We start from the raw sequence: 18,037 nt of genomic DNA on the forward strand, positions 1-18,037 counted from the left end.
ATTGTTAATTGAACTCATTAGAAGGGCCGCTCTTACTGAACTCAATATATTGTTAATTGAACTCATTAGCCAAGATAATACACACTGAAAGAAATTTGTTTTTATTTATTTATTTCCAAAAGTCAACAAACACGCACACCCATAACCACAACATGTCTCTAGCAATGGCAGAACTGGAAGTCCCAACATTTTCTTTAAGGTGGAGAGACCATCATACCTAGGGATGGCAAAAATCCCCACTTTGACGGGACCCGTCTCGTCCCACCCCGTTTGGGACAATTTTGAAGAACCAATTATGTATTAAGGGACGGAAATGAGGGCTACTTTGAAAAATTCAACGAGTTTTGAGAGCGATTTCAGGGAAGGGCTACCCCACCCTACCCGAATATATTATAAATTTATTAAATTACCTTTACATATTATGATAGATTGCTAAAATATATTAAGTATATATACACACACATGAGGAAACCATAACCCTCGTTTTGTTTCACATCGTAAGTCTAGTGAAAAAAAGAGAGGCACAAGTAGGGATGGCAAAATCCTTACCCCGGTGAGAGCCTGCCCCATTTGGAGCGGTTCTGGAGAACCAATTATGTAAATGAGGACGGAGATGAGGGCTGCTTTGAAAAATCCGACAGGCTTTGGGAAATTTACAGGGGTGAAAAAATTAAACAGGAATGAGGATGGAGAATGAGATCCTCACCCCCAAACCACCTATTGTCATCCCTAATCATACCAACCGAACTAGTGGCCGGGGGTGCCACCAAAAGAGTTAAAGCTACATTTTTAATCACAAATGTAGATTTTGGATTAATAAGTGCCTAGACATGGATTAGACTTTGAGAGCAATTATTTTGTGGATATATAATTGTCCTTGTGGAGTGCTCTTCCTTTGGCATGATAGCATGAATAAGCCAAATTCATCATCCTCCAATTCTGTACAGGCTGACATATAAAGGATAAAATGAAAATTTTATGTTCTTTCTTCATGTTGCTCAAAATTACCAAAATATATTTAGACATAGGAAAATGGATGAGCATTTAAAAAGTATAAATTTCAATCAGTTGGAAAAATGAACCAGACATAGGCTGCTGAGTCCCATATGATGAGATTTAAGGCCTCTATTTATTAGCTTTTAGCTCAAACATTTTCCATTCCAATGACTTCTGTCATACAAGTATACTTCATAGTCATGGCATGCAACAATGAGATTACATATTGATACATAATAAAACAAGATGATACATATTGATTTAACATCGATACAATTTCCATGGAGACGAATAGAGCCCATATCTTCGAATTTCTGCTATTTTTGCTTCGAACTACGTCACAAGCGCATTCCTTTAGTGATTTGAATTACAGTGCTTGCTCATGTTTGGTTGTGAAGTGGTTACCTGATGAAAGTTCCAAAGAAAGCTATGATAAATGCAGCCAAAACTGTTCTACTTGCGTAAACAACAGACGGTGCATCAGAAAACCTGACTCTCTGAGCCTGATCCCTGCAATAAAAAATAAATCATATAAGAATTTGGAATGAGAATTAAGATTAAAAACCCAATCCTACAACCCATTCACATTGATTTTGATAGAAAATAATAACAGGCAAGTTTTCCTCAGATACCCATCATACCCTGTTTCATTCCCAATAAAGCATGGAGATTTGACAATTTGACTAGAGGTTTTAGTCCATTGAAACAATAAGAAATTGAGGAATGCAAGTGAAATTTTCATTCTAAATCAATTTGATATATGGAAATTTTGAATCTAGAAATTTCTGTCAACTATTTCTGGTCAAAACAAAGAGGAGTAATTTCAGGTTAATTGTAGCTGTGTTGGTGAACATCTTACTTCTGTAAGGAGGACAGTACACCGCAATAGATGGCATTATCAGGCAAAGGAAGCTCAGTTTTCTCTCTGATCTCTGGATTTACCACACTCACATAAGCTTCTTGACCCAAGTACCACGAGTTGAGGTTCTGTGCACGGAGGTTCCAAATCCCAGCATTGTCAAGAGAAACTAAAATTGCTGTCCAAGATCCAGGAAACACCTGTAAGCAAATGAGAACTGAAGTTGGTGGTTAAGGCACCATCAAGACACGGTACTCAGAAGCTTCGTAACAGACATGAACAGTAAAATAGCAATGTAATCGCCAATCCAGGGCATAGTTGTTGAAAAAAGGTTACAAACATACTCCGCCCTCTAACACACAAGCAGAAAAAATACAAAGGAAAAACAAATCATAAAATAAACAACAAACCAAGACAGAAAGCCAGACTAAAGGTACATCAGAAGAATAGTACTTTGTGGTTGAAGTACAGCAACTCCTCAATGAAAATAAAGAAAAACGCGCATTCAGTAGAAAATTCTACCATCAAACTCATCCTTAGAGCACTTTCTGTCTCCTTTTACGTAATTCCTTGCATACAAACACTAGGAGAGCGGAGAAGAGAGAGAGAGAGAGAGAGAGAGAGAGAAGGGTGATTAGGGCCATTCCCCCCTCCACATTCTTGGATTATTGTTACTCCTGTACTTGTTAGTTACTTAAAAGATCTGGGAGTTTAGAAGTAATATGTGGCTCCGCCAAAGTTTCAAACCAAGAGTTTTCAATGCCTCAGATAACCTCAAAGTCGGCTATAAATATTTCAAATGAGCCCAATGTAAACTCTTAATGTTTCCGAAATGAACCCGGCATAAACTTTTCATGGTATCAAAATGAACCCTGCATCAACTTTTCACAATTTTATAATGCCCTCTACAACGAATTTATTGGATTTCTTAAATTAACCCGCTGTGAACTTTCCATATTTAAAAAATGACCTCTATTTGACCTCTGGTACAAAATGTTGTGAATTTCATATAGAACCCAGGAATCTCTTCCAATATTTTCTTAAAAAAAAATTTATAATTGCATTCATATCGTCAAACATTTGATACAATAAATTAAAAGACTTTTTTACCATAAAAAACAAAAAATTATATCTAATTTTGTGCCTTTCTTATCTTAAAATTTTGAACTTCTATAATATAAAAAAACTAAGATAGACCTTACAAATGGCATAAATACTTATAATATGTGGATTTATTAAGTTCGAATTCTATTTAATTTAAGTACTGATTTTGGAGCTTTCAATAAATTTATAATAACTCTTTGATTTGTTGGAATATTGTGAGGCTTCTTTATCAAGCTGCTTGGCTAGATATACTACTTTTTGAGATGCGTCCAGCACACTAGACGTATTTCTCTCATCTAATTGGAAAATCTTCCTTTTGCTATTGATGAAAAGTGCATTGGAGGCTTTCCGATACACACACACACACACACACACACATATATTAATTTAACCAGCTTCTTCATTCAAAAGCCCCATGAATTCAAATTTTGGAAAAGAATAACCTGAGTAGTGCAACGAGCAACCCCATCCCATTTGTTGTAAGTGCCTCTGCTGTTCTCGGTCCATACACCAACGTCCATGCTACAATCCAAAATGGAAATTACTTAACATTCTTCCGGTTTCTCAAATTCCATGGATTTGGAATAGAGAGAGACATCAATATATTAAAACTTAGAGCTTACCCCACAACAAAGAATGCATAGCCATCCATGTGGTAGCTCTGAACAGTCGTATCATTGTTTTGAAATATGATTTCCATAAAACCTCTGTAAGTACCATTAATTATAGATGTGTCAACTTTTGCTCGCTCGTTCATCAGTCTATTTGGGAAATCAAGCTTGTAAACCCCTGGAATGTTAAACTGCTGGGCAAGCTTCAGGGGTGTTGAAGGTGTGAAGTATGAAATACCATTAAGGGTAGTACGCCATTTTCCATCAATAAGCTCTGCAGGCCTATTGAGAATCACATATACTTCGGTCACGGTAATGTCACCATATCTGAAAGATCCCTGTGGGTTTGGACGAGCAGCGCCAGCAGAAACGTTCCATCTACAGATTATAATGCCATCACAAGAATGTGACATAGTCAGCCCAGCATTTACTAAAAACATCAACATTAGCCAAATAAACAATTACAACTACATGACAATCATGGGAAACAAAAAGATTTAAAAAAAAAAGAGTATTAAAACCTTCCCTCTGAAGCTTTCTTGTAGCATTATTAACATCCTCTCTAACAGAAATTATAAACTTCAGCAGTTAAAAATACTAGATATCCTGGTTTTAAGATTTAACATTCAAATCATTGTTGTCAATTTTATAATTGCTAAGGCGACGAGATTCGTATTGGAGGATTGTATATTATTCTACATCAAAATCTATGTAGAGGCCAGCAATACTCTGAGGAAAACTTGGTTATTTATTTATTTATTTAGTTTTCCAGGTAAGTGAAAACTTCTGATTATCCAATAGGAATACTGGTTTACTACAACCTTATGGATCTTGCTTGATTCATTGAGAAATATGTGTCAGATCCGTCAGGGGGATCTGGAAGAGGACCTAAAGCAGGCCCCTGAGAATTGGAGTAGTGCAAGATAGCAACTCCTGTAGCTCTAGCCCAGGCAGATGAATTGACAAATCGTGAACTGGCAACGATGTAATAATCACTGCTAGCACTTTGATCCATTGTCACCAAGAATGAGTATGACTGACCAACATGAATATCCATGTTTGTGTAGTTCTGCTGAACTGTGTATGATCCTTCAGTTTCAACAAGAAGCAAGTTATGATTTTGGATTCTAAAATTCAAGCTAGTAGAGATGCCAACATTGTGTACACGGAGGCGGTATGTTTTTCCTGTTCCACATGAGACACAAACCCATAGTCATCAATGCATGTGCAATACAAAAAACTGAGTAAATGTATTTTATATTATAAAAACAATATGGCCATAATGTAAATGCTTTTAGGAAGGATACGTTAGAAGCTCCTTGTGATTTTCTTCTTAAAAATTTATTGACAAGAGGAGTTCTGGAAATCCATAAATATAAAATGCTATTCATGCTAAATTTAAATTGATTAATATCACTAAACACCATACATGCCGGCCAAAAGGTTACCTGGTTCAACATTTATCGTTGGGTAAGCAATACCATCAGGAACAAGTGTCTCATCATAGCGATAAGGACCTATTCCATTCAAGAGGACACCGTCAGGAGCTCCAAGGTCAACTCCACTTTCAATATCTTTCCTAAGTTCCTGTTACTCCCACAATCATTGGTCAATACCCTAAACGAACAAGAACATGTATAGTATTAACCAAAAGCAGAGAGCAAAGAGCATCTACACAGACCTTATGGCTCTTTGTGTACCAATCACTAATAAAGATCGTGATATCTCCATCTGGTGTTCCAAATGGTACTGGTATGACGTCTCTGTTATTTATGATGATTCCCCCATATCCGCCTGCAGCTCTCTGGAGGCTTAGGGAGGGAAAGTAAAAGAAACTCCCTATTTGATCTTTAACCTGAAACTGATATGTCCAATTCCAACCAGCAGGGATAGGACAGTTTGTTCCTGAGACACCATCCTGCCACGAGTTCTTCCTATGCTGTATGCCATTCCTGCAATTAGATTAGCATGATCAATATCATTATTGTCATCACTTGCTATTGTATTGACCTTTCTTTTGTCTTGATAGAATCATACCATGTGAGAAGCAATGGTTCGTCAAGATTATTTTTGACATTGACAACAACATTCCAATTTGTAGTAACGTTAAGAATGGGTCCCGGAAACTGCCCTTCAATTCCAATCACCTAAAATAGATATAACTCATTATCACTTGACGGCACAAAATTCATCAGTAAAGTAAAATCAAAGAAAAACGAAGCATGATATTAAGGCAATAAAATAGATCAAAAACTTTAAGGATGTAACAAGAAAGGATAAGTAAATAAAAAGATAAAAAGAATAGTCAGTAAAAAGGACAGAAAAAAATCTTATATAAGTAGATGGGTATAGAGCCATTTTTCATAATAAAAGCACATTTTAACAGGTATAACTCTACAATAACACAAATTAGAATAGAAAATCAAACATTGGTATAAAGAAAGATTTTCATTTCACCCAGGGCTTGTAGTCTAGTGGCACTTCCTCATCATCCAGAGTAGAAAGTGGAGGGTCAAGTCCACAAAGGAGCAAAGTGGGTGCGTGAGTTTCAAATAATAATAATAATAAATAAATAAATAAAAATCAAGTAACCTTCAAATGTTACACAAAGTGCAAGACATGAAAAAATGGTTGTTTGAGCAGTGCTTTTAAAGTCTTGGCAAATGGCGAAGCTGGTCTTAGCAAAACAGATTATGCATTAAAGTCAAGTTATCTATGTAACTATGTCATTGATAATATGCTGATGGGGTAAGGACTGAAATCCTAAGCTCTGATAATGAGTTAGCGCAAGGTCCGTAATCAAGACCTTGATGGGAATGAATAGGTTTTGAATTCTAACTAACTAACTGAAAAATCAAATTTAAATTAAAACTAAATATCAAATATCATTCAATCTATCATGCCAATCATAACAACCATTCAATTAAAAAATAAAAAATAAAAGCAACATAAAGCATGCACAACGGACACCAAAATTTTTACTTGGAAACCCAAATGAGAAAAACCACGAGACCTTGCCTAGTCAAATTAAATTTACTACACTAGGTTAACAGTTCAATAACCCCGAAACTCCTAGTTACCTCTTGATACAGACTGATCCACCAAACTCAAGCTTAGTTTCCAGGCAAACAGTCCAGAACAGACTTTGCTCGTCATGAATCTACTTCTTCAATAGAAATTTGGATCTCCAAACTAGTTGTCCACCCCAATCACAGTTGATTGACTTTTGTGTGGTGTTGAGCTCTTCAATTCAGCTCTGTAACAATTCTATTGTCAATACTTATATATGACACTCACCAATCTAATGCAATATGATTGATGAATGCTTAAACAAAAATATATATTGCCTCAATTATGCTTAAAATCAATCTAGCTTATGTATCTCTCTGCGTATCTAGATTCTCTGAAATAATAGGGTATTCATAGACTAAACAAAGTTGTAAAGAGAACAAGGGTTTTTGTATTTTAATCCTAAAAGAATACTACTGTTTCAGACAGCTCGATTGATCGACATACAACCGGTAGCCTTCGATTGATCAATCGATCGATCGAAGTGCCCTGTGCTCTATACTTGGAAAACTTTCAGAATTAGCAACTTCTCAAAAACACTTGTGCAGATCAATTAGGATTTTCAAAAATCAAAACATGCAATCATGAAACCCTAATATATGAATGCATGAACCCTAATATTGGAGAGTGCATATGTGTCTCAAATTACCTTTGTACCCTTGGCTTTGGAGATTACACTTTTGCCCTTGGTTGAAACTTGAATTCCTACTGTGACCATGACAAAGAGGTAACTAAATTGACACTAACTTTCTTTTTGAAATTCTAGCTAAATAAAAATATAGACTCTAGTGTTGTTTAACAAAATATGTCAACCTAAGTCTTATTAACCTAATAATACAAGTGAAAAAATAGGCACAAGTTTTGAGCTTAAATTGTGAAACTGATAATCCAATATCTCTGTGAATTTGAATGGTTCTTATGAGTCATTCATGCAACATATTATATCATGCGTTCATGTTATGTGCTTTATGACCACATGACAAGTCATACCAATCTCCCAAGAGGAGGATGACCTACACTAGCATCTCAGTACGTGCATTGGTCTACAATTCCAGCAAAATTAATTAAAAAGAAAAAGAATGTATTTACCTACTTCAAACAACTTTTCTATTAAGCTCATAATATTATAATGTATGCGATCTCAAATCACATAGTATAGCAGAGAAACACATGCCATAATGGATGTTAATCAAACTTCTTTAATTACAATTAGGATCAAACTTCTTCTAGTACTACAATTAGGATCAAACTTCTTCTAGTCGCATATCTTTTATCTATTATTTTTTCTAGCTCTTAAATCTTTGCCGCTTGTTGAGGTTAATCCTCCTTTGTGATGATTCATTTGAAAAATAAGGAGTAATTTCTCCACAGATTCTATATCTATCTATATGAAGAAGAAATGAGGGGATTCTTATTTGTGCAAATGGTACTTCGAACTTGGAACGAGCATGAAGAAGTTAATGATAATTCTTTATCTTTTGAGTAGTTTAGCAGGATGGATCAGGTGTTGTATGTTCTTTAATGGTCACAATTCTAACTGAATCTTTTAACTTGTTAAGAAAGAAGAAAAAACTTATAAGGATATGGCAGATATTGAACCAGTGGCAGCCAACTCCACTTACTTGTATCTGACAAAAACCCAGTATACCAACATTCAACATAAAAAAGGTATGTCAGAGATCTGACAAGACCATAAGGCTCTTGGACAAGCTACATCTGTGTTTTGTAGACTACAAGTGGAATGGCATGATCACCTTTGCCTCAGCTGTTGCTTTACTGAAGATTTATGGCATTAAGTTTAGGAGAAATGTGGCCTAATCTGAAAAGCTGGTACTTGGGATAAGTTACTGACATGGTTGAGCATAAAACTTAAAGGTAAGTCATTTCAGCAGAAGATCCATTACACTGTCAGTCAAGTTTGGTTAGTCCAAACCTCAAAACTCTCAAAGTCACACAAGCTAAGCACAAAAGCCATTAAAGATCCAAGTGCAACTATGAGTTAATTCAGCATAATCTTCCTTGAAAATAATAATAATAATCCCTTTCTATTCATCTACTGATTCAGACTACTAACAAGAAAATGTCTATTAGTACTGCCAATCATACAATTTGAAGGTACCACAACAGGGGAAAAAGCAGCTACTAGAAGGGTTACATTTCATAAGATGATTCGGCACCTCTAAGCCCCAGTTCTTGGAACAAAGTATAATTTGAACACATTTTAGAAGAATATCATGACGCATTGATTTTTAATATTCAAATTTAATATTCCTTATACCCCTAAAAAAAAAATTGCACCTTTACCAATAGGAAGAACAAATCTCATCTCCATATAACGAACATGGAGTCCCCCAACCCACAAACATTGAAAAAAAGCATAATTTAGTTCATTATATATAATATTCTATTCATACAACAGAAACAATTGCAGAGAATTTATACACTATAAATTCATTATAATATATATATATATATATATATATATATATATATATATATATATAACAAGAAGATAGAATTGGAAAGAGTAGAAAGAACCTGCTGTTTAACTCCAAGGGGAGAGGCTGTGATGTATGAGACAGTCCAATCATAGAATACAAACGGGTCTCCCCCTAAAGCCCCAGTAAACAAGCAGAGAAGGAAACAGCAAGAAATGGGTATGCCGGAGGGCATTGGATTGGATACTATTCGCTACAACTGCAAGTGAGTTCTCACTTCTCAATTATGATTCTTCTCTCTCAGCCACCGACACCTTACAGTTTATTTTTTCTTCGATTTCTTTTGTTTTTATTTATTTTTGAGTATTTTTATGGATATGAATGTCAAATTATCAATAATTGAGAAAGAGTGAAAAAGGATATTTGGGGATCTGTGCTCTTTCGGCAGTGCTCTGTGTGTGTGTGTGTGTGTGTGTGTGTGTGTGTGTGTGTGTGGTGCTGTGCTGTGCTGTGCTGTGAGAACGCTAGAAGGTGGCCATGGAGGACAGCTTGGGTGCCTGACCGTCTGAGACTCCTCCCGTTTTGGGCCCCATTTTTCTATTGGAGCCACCTTCTGGCTTTCAAATTCTGCAAACTTTTTGTGCATAAAGGTTGCAACTTGCACAAGAGAGACTAGTTGTAAGCAAAATTACCTCCAATTTCACGGTAACTAGTTTTCTCTTTTTGAAATAAGTGGCTGTAAGAATACCGCGTAAATTAAAATCACTGAGTAACTAATTTTTCAACGCACCACTAGAAGGTGTATTCCAAATACATAAAAACTTTAAACATTATATTTAAAATACGATATGACTTATTTTAATAGAGAAAGTGGGTCCGGTTTAATATTATTTAACTCTCAATTTTATATTTTACGTCTTCTTTCTCCCTTTTCTTGTTCTATGGTATTTTATTTTAGGGGTTCTAGTGAAATTCTTTTGATTATCATCAAATTTGTTCCATTTGTCTGAATAATTATTTATTCATTCCAAATTCATATTGTCTACGTAGTTTAAATTGAATTTTTCTGATAACAGTCAATTTTCTTCACTTTGTCTAAAATTTGTTAGTTTATTGATTTATAATTTATTGTTCTAGAATTGAAGAAAAAGATAAGTTTGTGTTGGTGTTCTTCTCTCCGTCTTTTCGTGTTTGTTCATAGTCTTTTTCCTACTCAATTACTTACTGCAATTATTCTCTTTAGTAAAATTTTGTTAGGATTTTACATATAACATAAGCATGAAATAAAGTACGTACTGTTTTGGATACAAACTACGTATTGCTTTGGATGTTAAATAGATTATAATTTGAAGTAGTGTTTCTCCAATTAAAGTAAATAACTATAATTCAAAAAGTATGAAACATTTTTCCTCCAAAATTATACAGGTTTATCCTCTCCAAAATAGTGGATCATCCGGTGATTATAATTTGAACTAGTATTTCTCTGATTAGAGTCAATGACTATCATCCATTAGCAGTATGATGTTTCTCTGATTAAAGTCAATAACTATCATCAAGTAGGATTATGTTAGGATGTCGCGTACAACTTATATTTACTTAAATTACAAACTGTTTGGATGTTAATTACAAATAATCCATTAGGATTATGTTGAATATTGCGTATAACTTATATTGACTTAAATTACAAACGGTTTGAGATCTGCTTGGGATGTTACGTAGTACACAAATAATTAAACAAAAAAATCATACCAGTCCAGATATTGCTTTGTTAATTTGGAATAAAATGACCTAGTATATGAAGAAAATGAATGAGAAATTTATAGAAACAAGTGAATAGAGATCTACTATTCGTTTTGGAAACAAAAATCAAAATATGTTTATTTCCTAGGCATTGCTTTGTTAATTTAGAATAAAATGACTTAATATACTAAGAAAGGGAAAGAAAAATTTATGGAAACAAACGAATAGAGAAGTAAATCTGTAATTCGTTTTGGAAACAAATAAAAATATGTTTATTTCCTATGCCTGCAGTGGCTTCCATAATAACCGATGATAGCTTCCATGACAACCATATATAAATAAAATACAAAATTTTAACCTTTCATAATTTTTACTATTCATTTATTATACTGGAGGAACTGGATGCACTATGCTATCCGGCTAGTTGTTAGTTATAGTGGTTTTTATTTTTATTTGTTTTTTAAGTGGTATTTATTTATTTATTTTAAGTGTTGTTGGAGCTCAAACTAGACTATCAAAATTGAGTGCAATCTCAACTCAAACTCATATAATAGCATGTATACTGGTTCAGCTTCACTCATGATTTAAAACTCAAACTCAAGCTTATATTATAATATAGGAAACATAAAAAAATAATAATGTAATATTTTATTATATATATATATAAAAGTAATCATATTTATTCATTATGTCCACCTCCTAATCATGAAAGAACTAATTAGGAATTTAGAATTAATTTTTTTTATTTTAAATTTTATATTATTATTTGTATTAGTGCATAATTTATTTTAAATTGTATTGAATTTTATTCTTTTAATAAAAATAACTACAAAGTCACGTAGTCGTATTTTGGAAATATTTTGACCGTGTCCAACAAAAAAAAAAAAAATCAAATATTCAAATTTCAAAATACTTTTAGTCATATATGACATGTGTTAGGATCATCTCAAGTATCTGACCCAGCTACAACACTGTTAGGTGGAGTGTCAACACTTCCTAGCTTATTAGTCTTGCATTTTTTATTTGTTGGTAATTGTGGAAAGGGCGCAATAACTGAAATATATTTAATGGGGTCAAATGGAATCCGGTTCTAATACCAAGATTATTGGGTCAGACATCTCAATTGTTCTCAGATTGGGTTGGATTGCTCGGTTTCATTTTTCCTTGTCCATCATTCAATTAATATATCCTTCTTTTAAAATAAAAAATTTGTTTGCCACAGTGGCAAGTTATGAATTGTTTTAGATTAATTTTTTAGTAAATAAGTTTACTTAAGTGAAAAAATGAGTTTAAGTTAAGCTTTTATTGAGTTGACCCGAGCTACTTCAATTGTAGTAAGTAAACTTAAAATTTTTTGTGAAAAAAAAAAAAAAAAAAAAAACCTTAAAGTCCTTTTTGTTCAGAAAAATAATGTAGTAATAATTCTTCTTCTATTGTTTTTTTTTTATTTATTATCTCCTTGAATTTGCAGTAAAAAGTTTACCTGAAAGTATTTTTACAGTAAAAATAATTACTTCTGCAACTAAGGAAAAACATTACCTGCATTTAGGTGGGCTAACCTTGGTTCTTTTGGGCCCTTATTGGGCTTGTAGTTGGTGTGTCCCATATGTTTTCTTGATTTTGCTGCCTTGGGCCTATTGGCTTGCCCCCAAATATACTTGTAATTATTTTTATTTTGCTTTTATTTATACTTTAAAAAAAAACATTACCTGCAAATCTGCAATCAACTAGCATCTCTTGTGAATTGTGAAAAAAAAAAATAAATAAAAAAAAATAAAAAATAAAAAAATAAAAAATCTATAAAAGATTAGTTCAAAATTGGTGATAGAAAACCTTAATTCGAACACTTCGTACACAAAGACCATGGGGGACCCACTTATTGAGTACGAGCTCAGAGGAGCTTTGTGAGAGGTTCAATAGGACAAATTATTAGATACTCTTGAATCATTTGATATTTAGTGAATCAGTTGAATTCAGATTGTTATTAATATTTATTTGTGATATATTAATACACTTAAGGTAACAAAATTTGACATGATTTTTTAACACGATACGAATACAACACTAATTAAGCGGGTTTGGATTGATTTTAAACAAGTTCGGATCATAAACAAGTGAATATAATTAATCCGTTTATTTAATCGTGTCATGTTTGGGTTGATGGTTTAATCCGTGTAACTTGTTTATACCCGTTTAACTATACGATTATAAACAAATTTCTATTTAAGTTTCAAAATAACATCTAAACTTATTCTACTATCTTATTATTTATTTTTTTGTAGATTAGGAATTATTTAGTAATATGGTTGGATTGAAACTTATTATTTTATAATATTTATTGTTTGATTGAGCATTATTAATAATTTAAATAATATAATGTTTCGTTCGTTTAATAAATAGGTTGGATTAGTGTAAAGGATTTCTGACATAATTATTAGACGCATCGTATTCGAATTGAGCTGTTTAGTAAAATACTCTTAAATCAACACGACATAATTACAACCGGCAAACATCCCCTTATTCACTCTTGCGAGCCTGAATTCTTAGAAACCTTTTGCCACAGTTCTGAGTACTCCAAGCCTTCTGTGTACGCTTCTATAACATCATTCTTGTACAACTAATTTTGGCAGAAATGAAGTTGATAATAAGCAAGTTACCATGACTTGCTCAAGCATTGTTAGTCGAAACTTGAAAGGCAGCCAAGTTTATTCTTTAATTTTACTCTTAAGCTTGTTTGCTTAATCATTCAGGGTTTAAGCAACATGGTCGCCCATTGATAACAACCCTAATTAAACTCATGGAAAATTGAGGTAATTAAAATTTGAATAACTACAATGATTTAATTCCTCAAGAAAAAACTTATCCAAGAAAAAGAACTATAATTAAAAATTGGGCTAAATTCATAACACCCCCTTTTTGTTTCCAAAAACATCATATAATCCCCTCAATTATCAAACAACCTCCTAAATTAACAAAAGCTATCAACAAAGTTGATATCTTTTCGTAATGAAACCGTTAAGTTATTGTAAAATGACAATAATGTCCTTGATATTATATTAATATTTTATTAATTTGAAATTATAGTGTGAGAAGGACAATTTCGTCATTACGAATTACAAAGTTATTTTGGTCAACAAAATGGTGCACTTGTTGCACGTGATTGTCACGTGATACGACCTTATTAGTTTTAGACAAAAAACTAAAGGGGAGGGGGTGATATGATATCATTAGTTTTAGATAGGAAACTAAAAGAGTAGGGGTGATATGATAGACATTTTTAAAATATCAAGAGGTAATATGATAATTTATTTAATTGAGGGGCGTTAATTGATAGTTTTTAAAAATAAGAGGGAAGTGTTATGATTTTAATCCTTAAAAATTAAGTAACTATAATGAACTCTTAGTTTTAGAACCCTCCCATAAACTACTACTTGACACGTGAAGTTCTCTTGTCCCATGTGCATCAAAAAATTAGTAAATTTTTTTTTGTTTTTTTTTTTTGGAACGGTACAGGTAGATATTCTTATATTGTTTTCATTGATTTAAAAGCCAAGTTAATTACTTACAGTATTTTTCTGTGTTTCATACTATGTATGAAAATGTTTGCATTATGTCAGCATTGGGCCAAGGTTCCTATCTGTTGCCAATGAAGCCTTTTGCTTTCATGGGGTTTCACTTTCCGCATTTCACTCTGTCCCATTATCATCTATAGTTATCCATTAATTTTGTGTTCCTACTTTGGTTTTAAGATTTGATGTTTGAGCTGTCTCCCATGTGAATTTTTTTAAAAAAACGATATCAAATTAAGGTATCGTATTTCTTTTGTGATTGATTAAATCATATATATAGTCGCTACAAGATACGCGTCATTTCACGAATGAGATTGAATAAAGTTGCGTTAATACAAAGTTATATATCTATCATTCTGTCACGATCAAAAAATTCAGAACACAACAATTACATTAATAATCTCAATTACATCAAAATTCTTTTAAGATCATACAATGCAGCCTCAATGATATATAAATCAACAACTAAAATACACAATCAAAGGAAAAAAATAATAATAATAAAAAATAAAAAAAACTTCAATTTGACAAAATAGATCTACCGCACAAGCTCATTTGCTTAAGTTGCACCTAACAATCGTCGAACCTCTTCGGTACCTGAAATTGGGAGTGGTGAGACAAGGGTGTCCCAATAAATTATGCACATGACATGAAATAACAAGCAAATGGTCTCAATAGACGCGCATAATAATCATAAATCTAATTTTCAAAAAAATTCAATTTACCTCATTTCGATGAAAATTGAATTTTACATGAATTGTTTTGTAACTAATGCGCATATTTCATTGTAAGAAAATTGCTATCCCATTTTCCATTCAACTTCTTTCGTTTTCATATCGTGGAGTATAATAGCATATAATGTATTCAAGATTTTTTATGCTGGAATGTTGTTAATTGATACATCATATTTACCATTTCTAGTATAATGTAAATATTTCCTTCATACTTATAAAGCTAATAAATTCTTTTAAATGAAATTTAAGTTGATTTGTCATTATCATACAGAACCAATTAAATAATTCAATAAAGGATTTTGTTCAAAGACTTAATCATGCATTTAAATGAAACATTTGAATTTATAGCTAAATAAACTCAGAGACCAACAAAGAATTTCCTAACTAGGGTCCACTCTTGCATGTGTCTTGTCCCTAAGTCCAACATTTTCTTGGGTCCCACCAATTTCTCTTAATCATTTGTCACCTTATGATTGGTGTGACCTTTTCTTTTGGATTTTGAATTCCTCTACCATTTATAAAAAAGTTTGTTGTACATTAAATACAATTTTATCTTTATCTCCCAAAAAAAAAAAAAAAATTTTAAAAATTGTTTTTAAGATATGAGAAAATTGACAAAATACCAAAAAAAAAAAAAAAAAAAGAAAAAAAAACCTATATATTCTATGTCTAAACTTTGGCAAAATAAGAGCAACTATATATAATGTGTGTATATATAGTAAGAAGGAAAAATATGTATGTGCAGTTAATTATTATTATTTTTCTCTCTTCTAGGCTAAGTTTCTTTGAAATTATTATAAATGTAGAGTATACATTTTTATTTCATGATTATGAACTTCACGCGATAATAAACAACAACAACAACTAATCAATATGAATTTATGTACGGACATCTAATGAGACCAATCTAATAAGACCATTGATGTAAATCCAAAGCTAAATAAATAAATAATCCGTGTCTCTCTTCTATGTGTACCTCTTACTTTTTAGTTATGAGTGTTGATTATTTAGTTAATATGAGTGGTTTTGTTTTATTAACGTTGTAGTGTGAAACATCTTTTTTATATTTCAATCATTTTTAGTATATGTTTATGTATTGTTAATAATAATGTTTTCTTCCATCTTTCAACGTAGGGACTAAGAAAAGAAACATGAATTTTGCTTCATCATAGTGCCTTTAATGGGGACACAATTCAAACACTGTCAATACACAAAGTTTGCTTGTAATATTGGCTATGAAATTTTGATTTGTAGTGCCAAAATTACGGGCAATTATGTCATTTGGGATATGTAATTTGATAAAGGCCCCTAGAATTATTCGCATTGTGTGAAAATGAAATGCAAGAATTCAAAGTTTTTATTCTCACCACATTCACAAGGAATTTATGAATTGTGAAAACGAAATGAGACAACCGATAACTCTCATCCGTGTTGATTATACATTCAATCATAATTAGGTCTGTCAACGGATCAAATCGATCAAATTCATGTTTGATTTGTAAGTAAACAGATTATCGGATCATTAACGGATTCTCGGGCTGGATGTCCCAATCCATATCCTATTTAATTCGGACTCGAATCAATTCAAATTTGGATTTTAATTATTTGAATTAAAATCATACTTACTAACATGTATAATTATAAAGTTATAAAGTTAGATGAAACAGAGAATTGTTAATATACTGAATGTTACATGGTATAACTATGCAACCAAATAAATATAACAATAAATAATTAATATATATAAATTTAGTAGTATATAACTAATTAATATATATAACATTGTTATATATATATATATATATATATATATAATCCAATCGGATTATTATCAGATTGGATTACTTATAATTCATATCTCATTTGTTAAGGTAACATATTATCGTATTGTGTTTTTTGGATTATTGGATTATCAGATTGGATAATTATTATTGAATTATCGGAATTTTTTTTTCTTCTAATTCATATCTAAATAACCAGGGATTCAAATCGAATACCAATCTATTGATAAGTCTAATCAGAAGTGTGAAGAGAGAATGCGAAAAACAGAAACTCCCATATGTGCTGAATCCCATTTAATCGACTGTAATATTATTATTCTTTGATAAAACAATATTTAAAAGAAAATTTTCAATTCTAACTCAAGTTGACAGACACAAAACAAGTTGTGGAACCTACGAGGCTACAACTTAAAAGAAGAAAATTCCAAAAATTAGCAAAAATACACAAAACAATTGCTTATCAAAGTTGCCAACAATCTATACACTTGCATCACTCATAGAATAAATTATGCCAAGACAAAATCATAATTATGTTATCACGCCAGCCTCACTCTCGCCATCTTCACATGCTTTCTCTCTCTACAATTATATATATATATATATATATATATATATATATATGTATGTATATAAGTATACTACTATTAGTATATACTTATATAGTAATGTATATATTTGCAGGCTTGCAGCTACATTCATCGTTGGACCATTTATCCTTCTCCTCGTAGATGCTAACCTGTGACACCCTTCTTCAGATCCATCTGTCAAAAATACATACATACATATATAAATATATTATATGTACGTATACATATATCTGACTTCGGTTGCTGTATATATACGATTACTATTATAATATATCGTACTTATCATCTACCAGTAAACCTCTGCGATTCCACGCGCTAATTAGGTGCGTGGTAGTTGACTACCTTGAACCCGTGGCAATACATAATTCAGTCATGTCCAGTCTGTATCATAAAAAGTCCAAACAAGACTTCAATTACAGATATACCCCGAACAGGTCTCCACGTGGCGGCTAACTATTAGTTAAAAATAATACTATCATAAACCCGACGGCAGAGGATACAAATGTCCCCACTCTCACCACCAATAATTGGTCATTTCTTCTATTAATC

General features: G+C 32.3%; 1 protein-coding gene across 2 annotated transcripts; it reads right to left on the reverse strand.

Moving 5' to 3' along the window:
• Window positions 1–1,107: 1,107 nt before the first annotated feature.
• LOC132306592 (monocopper oxidase-like protein SKU5) lies at window positions 1,108–9,710 on the reverse strand. 2 transcript variants are annotated; one of them, XM_059804039.1, is made up of 9 exons: window positions 9,178–9,710; window positions 5,608–5,717; window positions 5,252–5,522; window positions 5,019–5,157; window positions 4,392–4,755; window positions 3,583–3,948; window positions 3,403–3,481; window positions 1,856–2,055; window positions 1,108–1,506 (listed from the first exon to the last, which is right to left on the reverse strand). In XM_059804039.1, exons 1-9 carry the CDS (start codon window positions 9,310–9,312, stop codon window positions 1,398–1,400), a joined length of 1,773 nt encoding a protein of 590 aa, XP_059660022.1. In that variant the 5' UTR covers window positions 9,313–9,710; the 3' UTR covers window positions 1,108–1,397. The 2 variants fall into 2 exon arrangements, with proteins under 2 accessions (XP_059660022.1, XP_059660023.1); XM_059804040.1 differs by lacking the exon at window positions 1,108–1,506 and having other exon boundaries at window positions 1,878–2,072.
• Window positions 9,711–18,037: the final 8,327 nt, after the last annotated feature.

The sequence above is a fragment of the Cornus florida genome, unplaced genomic scaffold, assembly GCF_030987335.1.
Source record: "Cornus florida cultivar Cherokee Brave unplaced genomic scaffold, ASM3098733v1 CherokeeBrave_3.0.0_Hap2_Chr05, whole genome shotgun sequence".
Taxonomy (NCBI): Eukaryota; Viridiplantae; Streptophyta; class Magnoliopsida; order Cornales; family Cornaceae; genus Cornus; species Cornus florida.

What these genes read in the sequence shown, in the direction of transcription:
- LOC132306592 (XM_059804039.1), bottom strand. Translation starts at nt 9,312, where the DNA reads ATGCCCTCCGGCATACCCATTTCTTGCTGTTTCCTTCTCTGCTTGTTT. An exon ending in GGTACACAAAGAGCCATAAG is followed by an intron (nt 5,158 to 5,251) that starts GTCTGTGTAGAT and finishes TGGGAGTAACAG; the next exon opens with GAACTTAGGAAAGATATTGA. An exon ending in AATCAAGCAAGATCCATAAG is followed by an intron (nt 3,949 to 4,391) that starts GTTGTAGTAAAC and finishes TATAATCTGTAG; the next exon opens with ATGGAACGTTTCTGCTGGCG.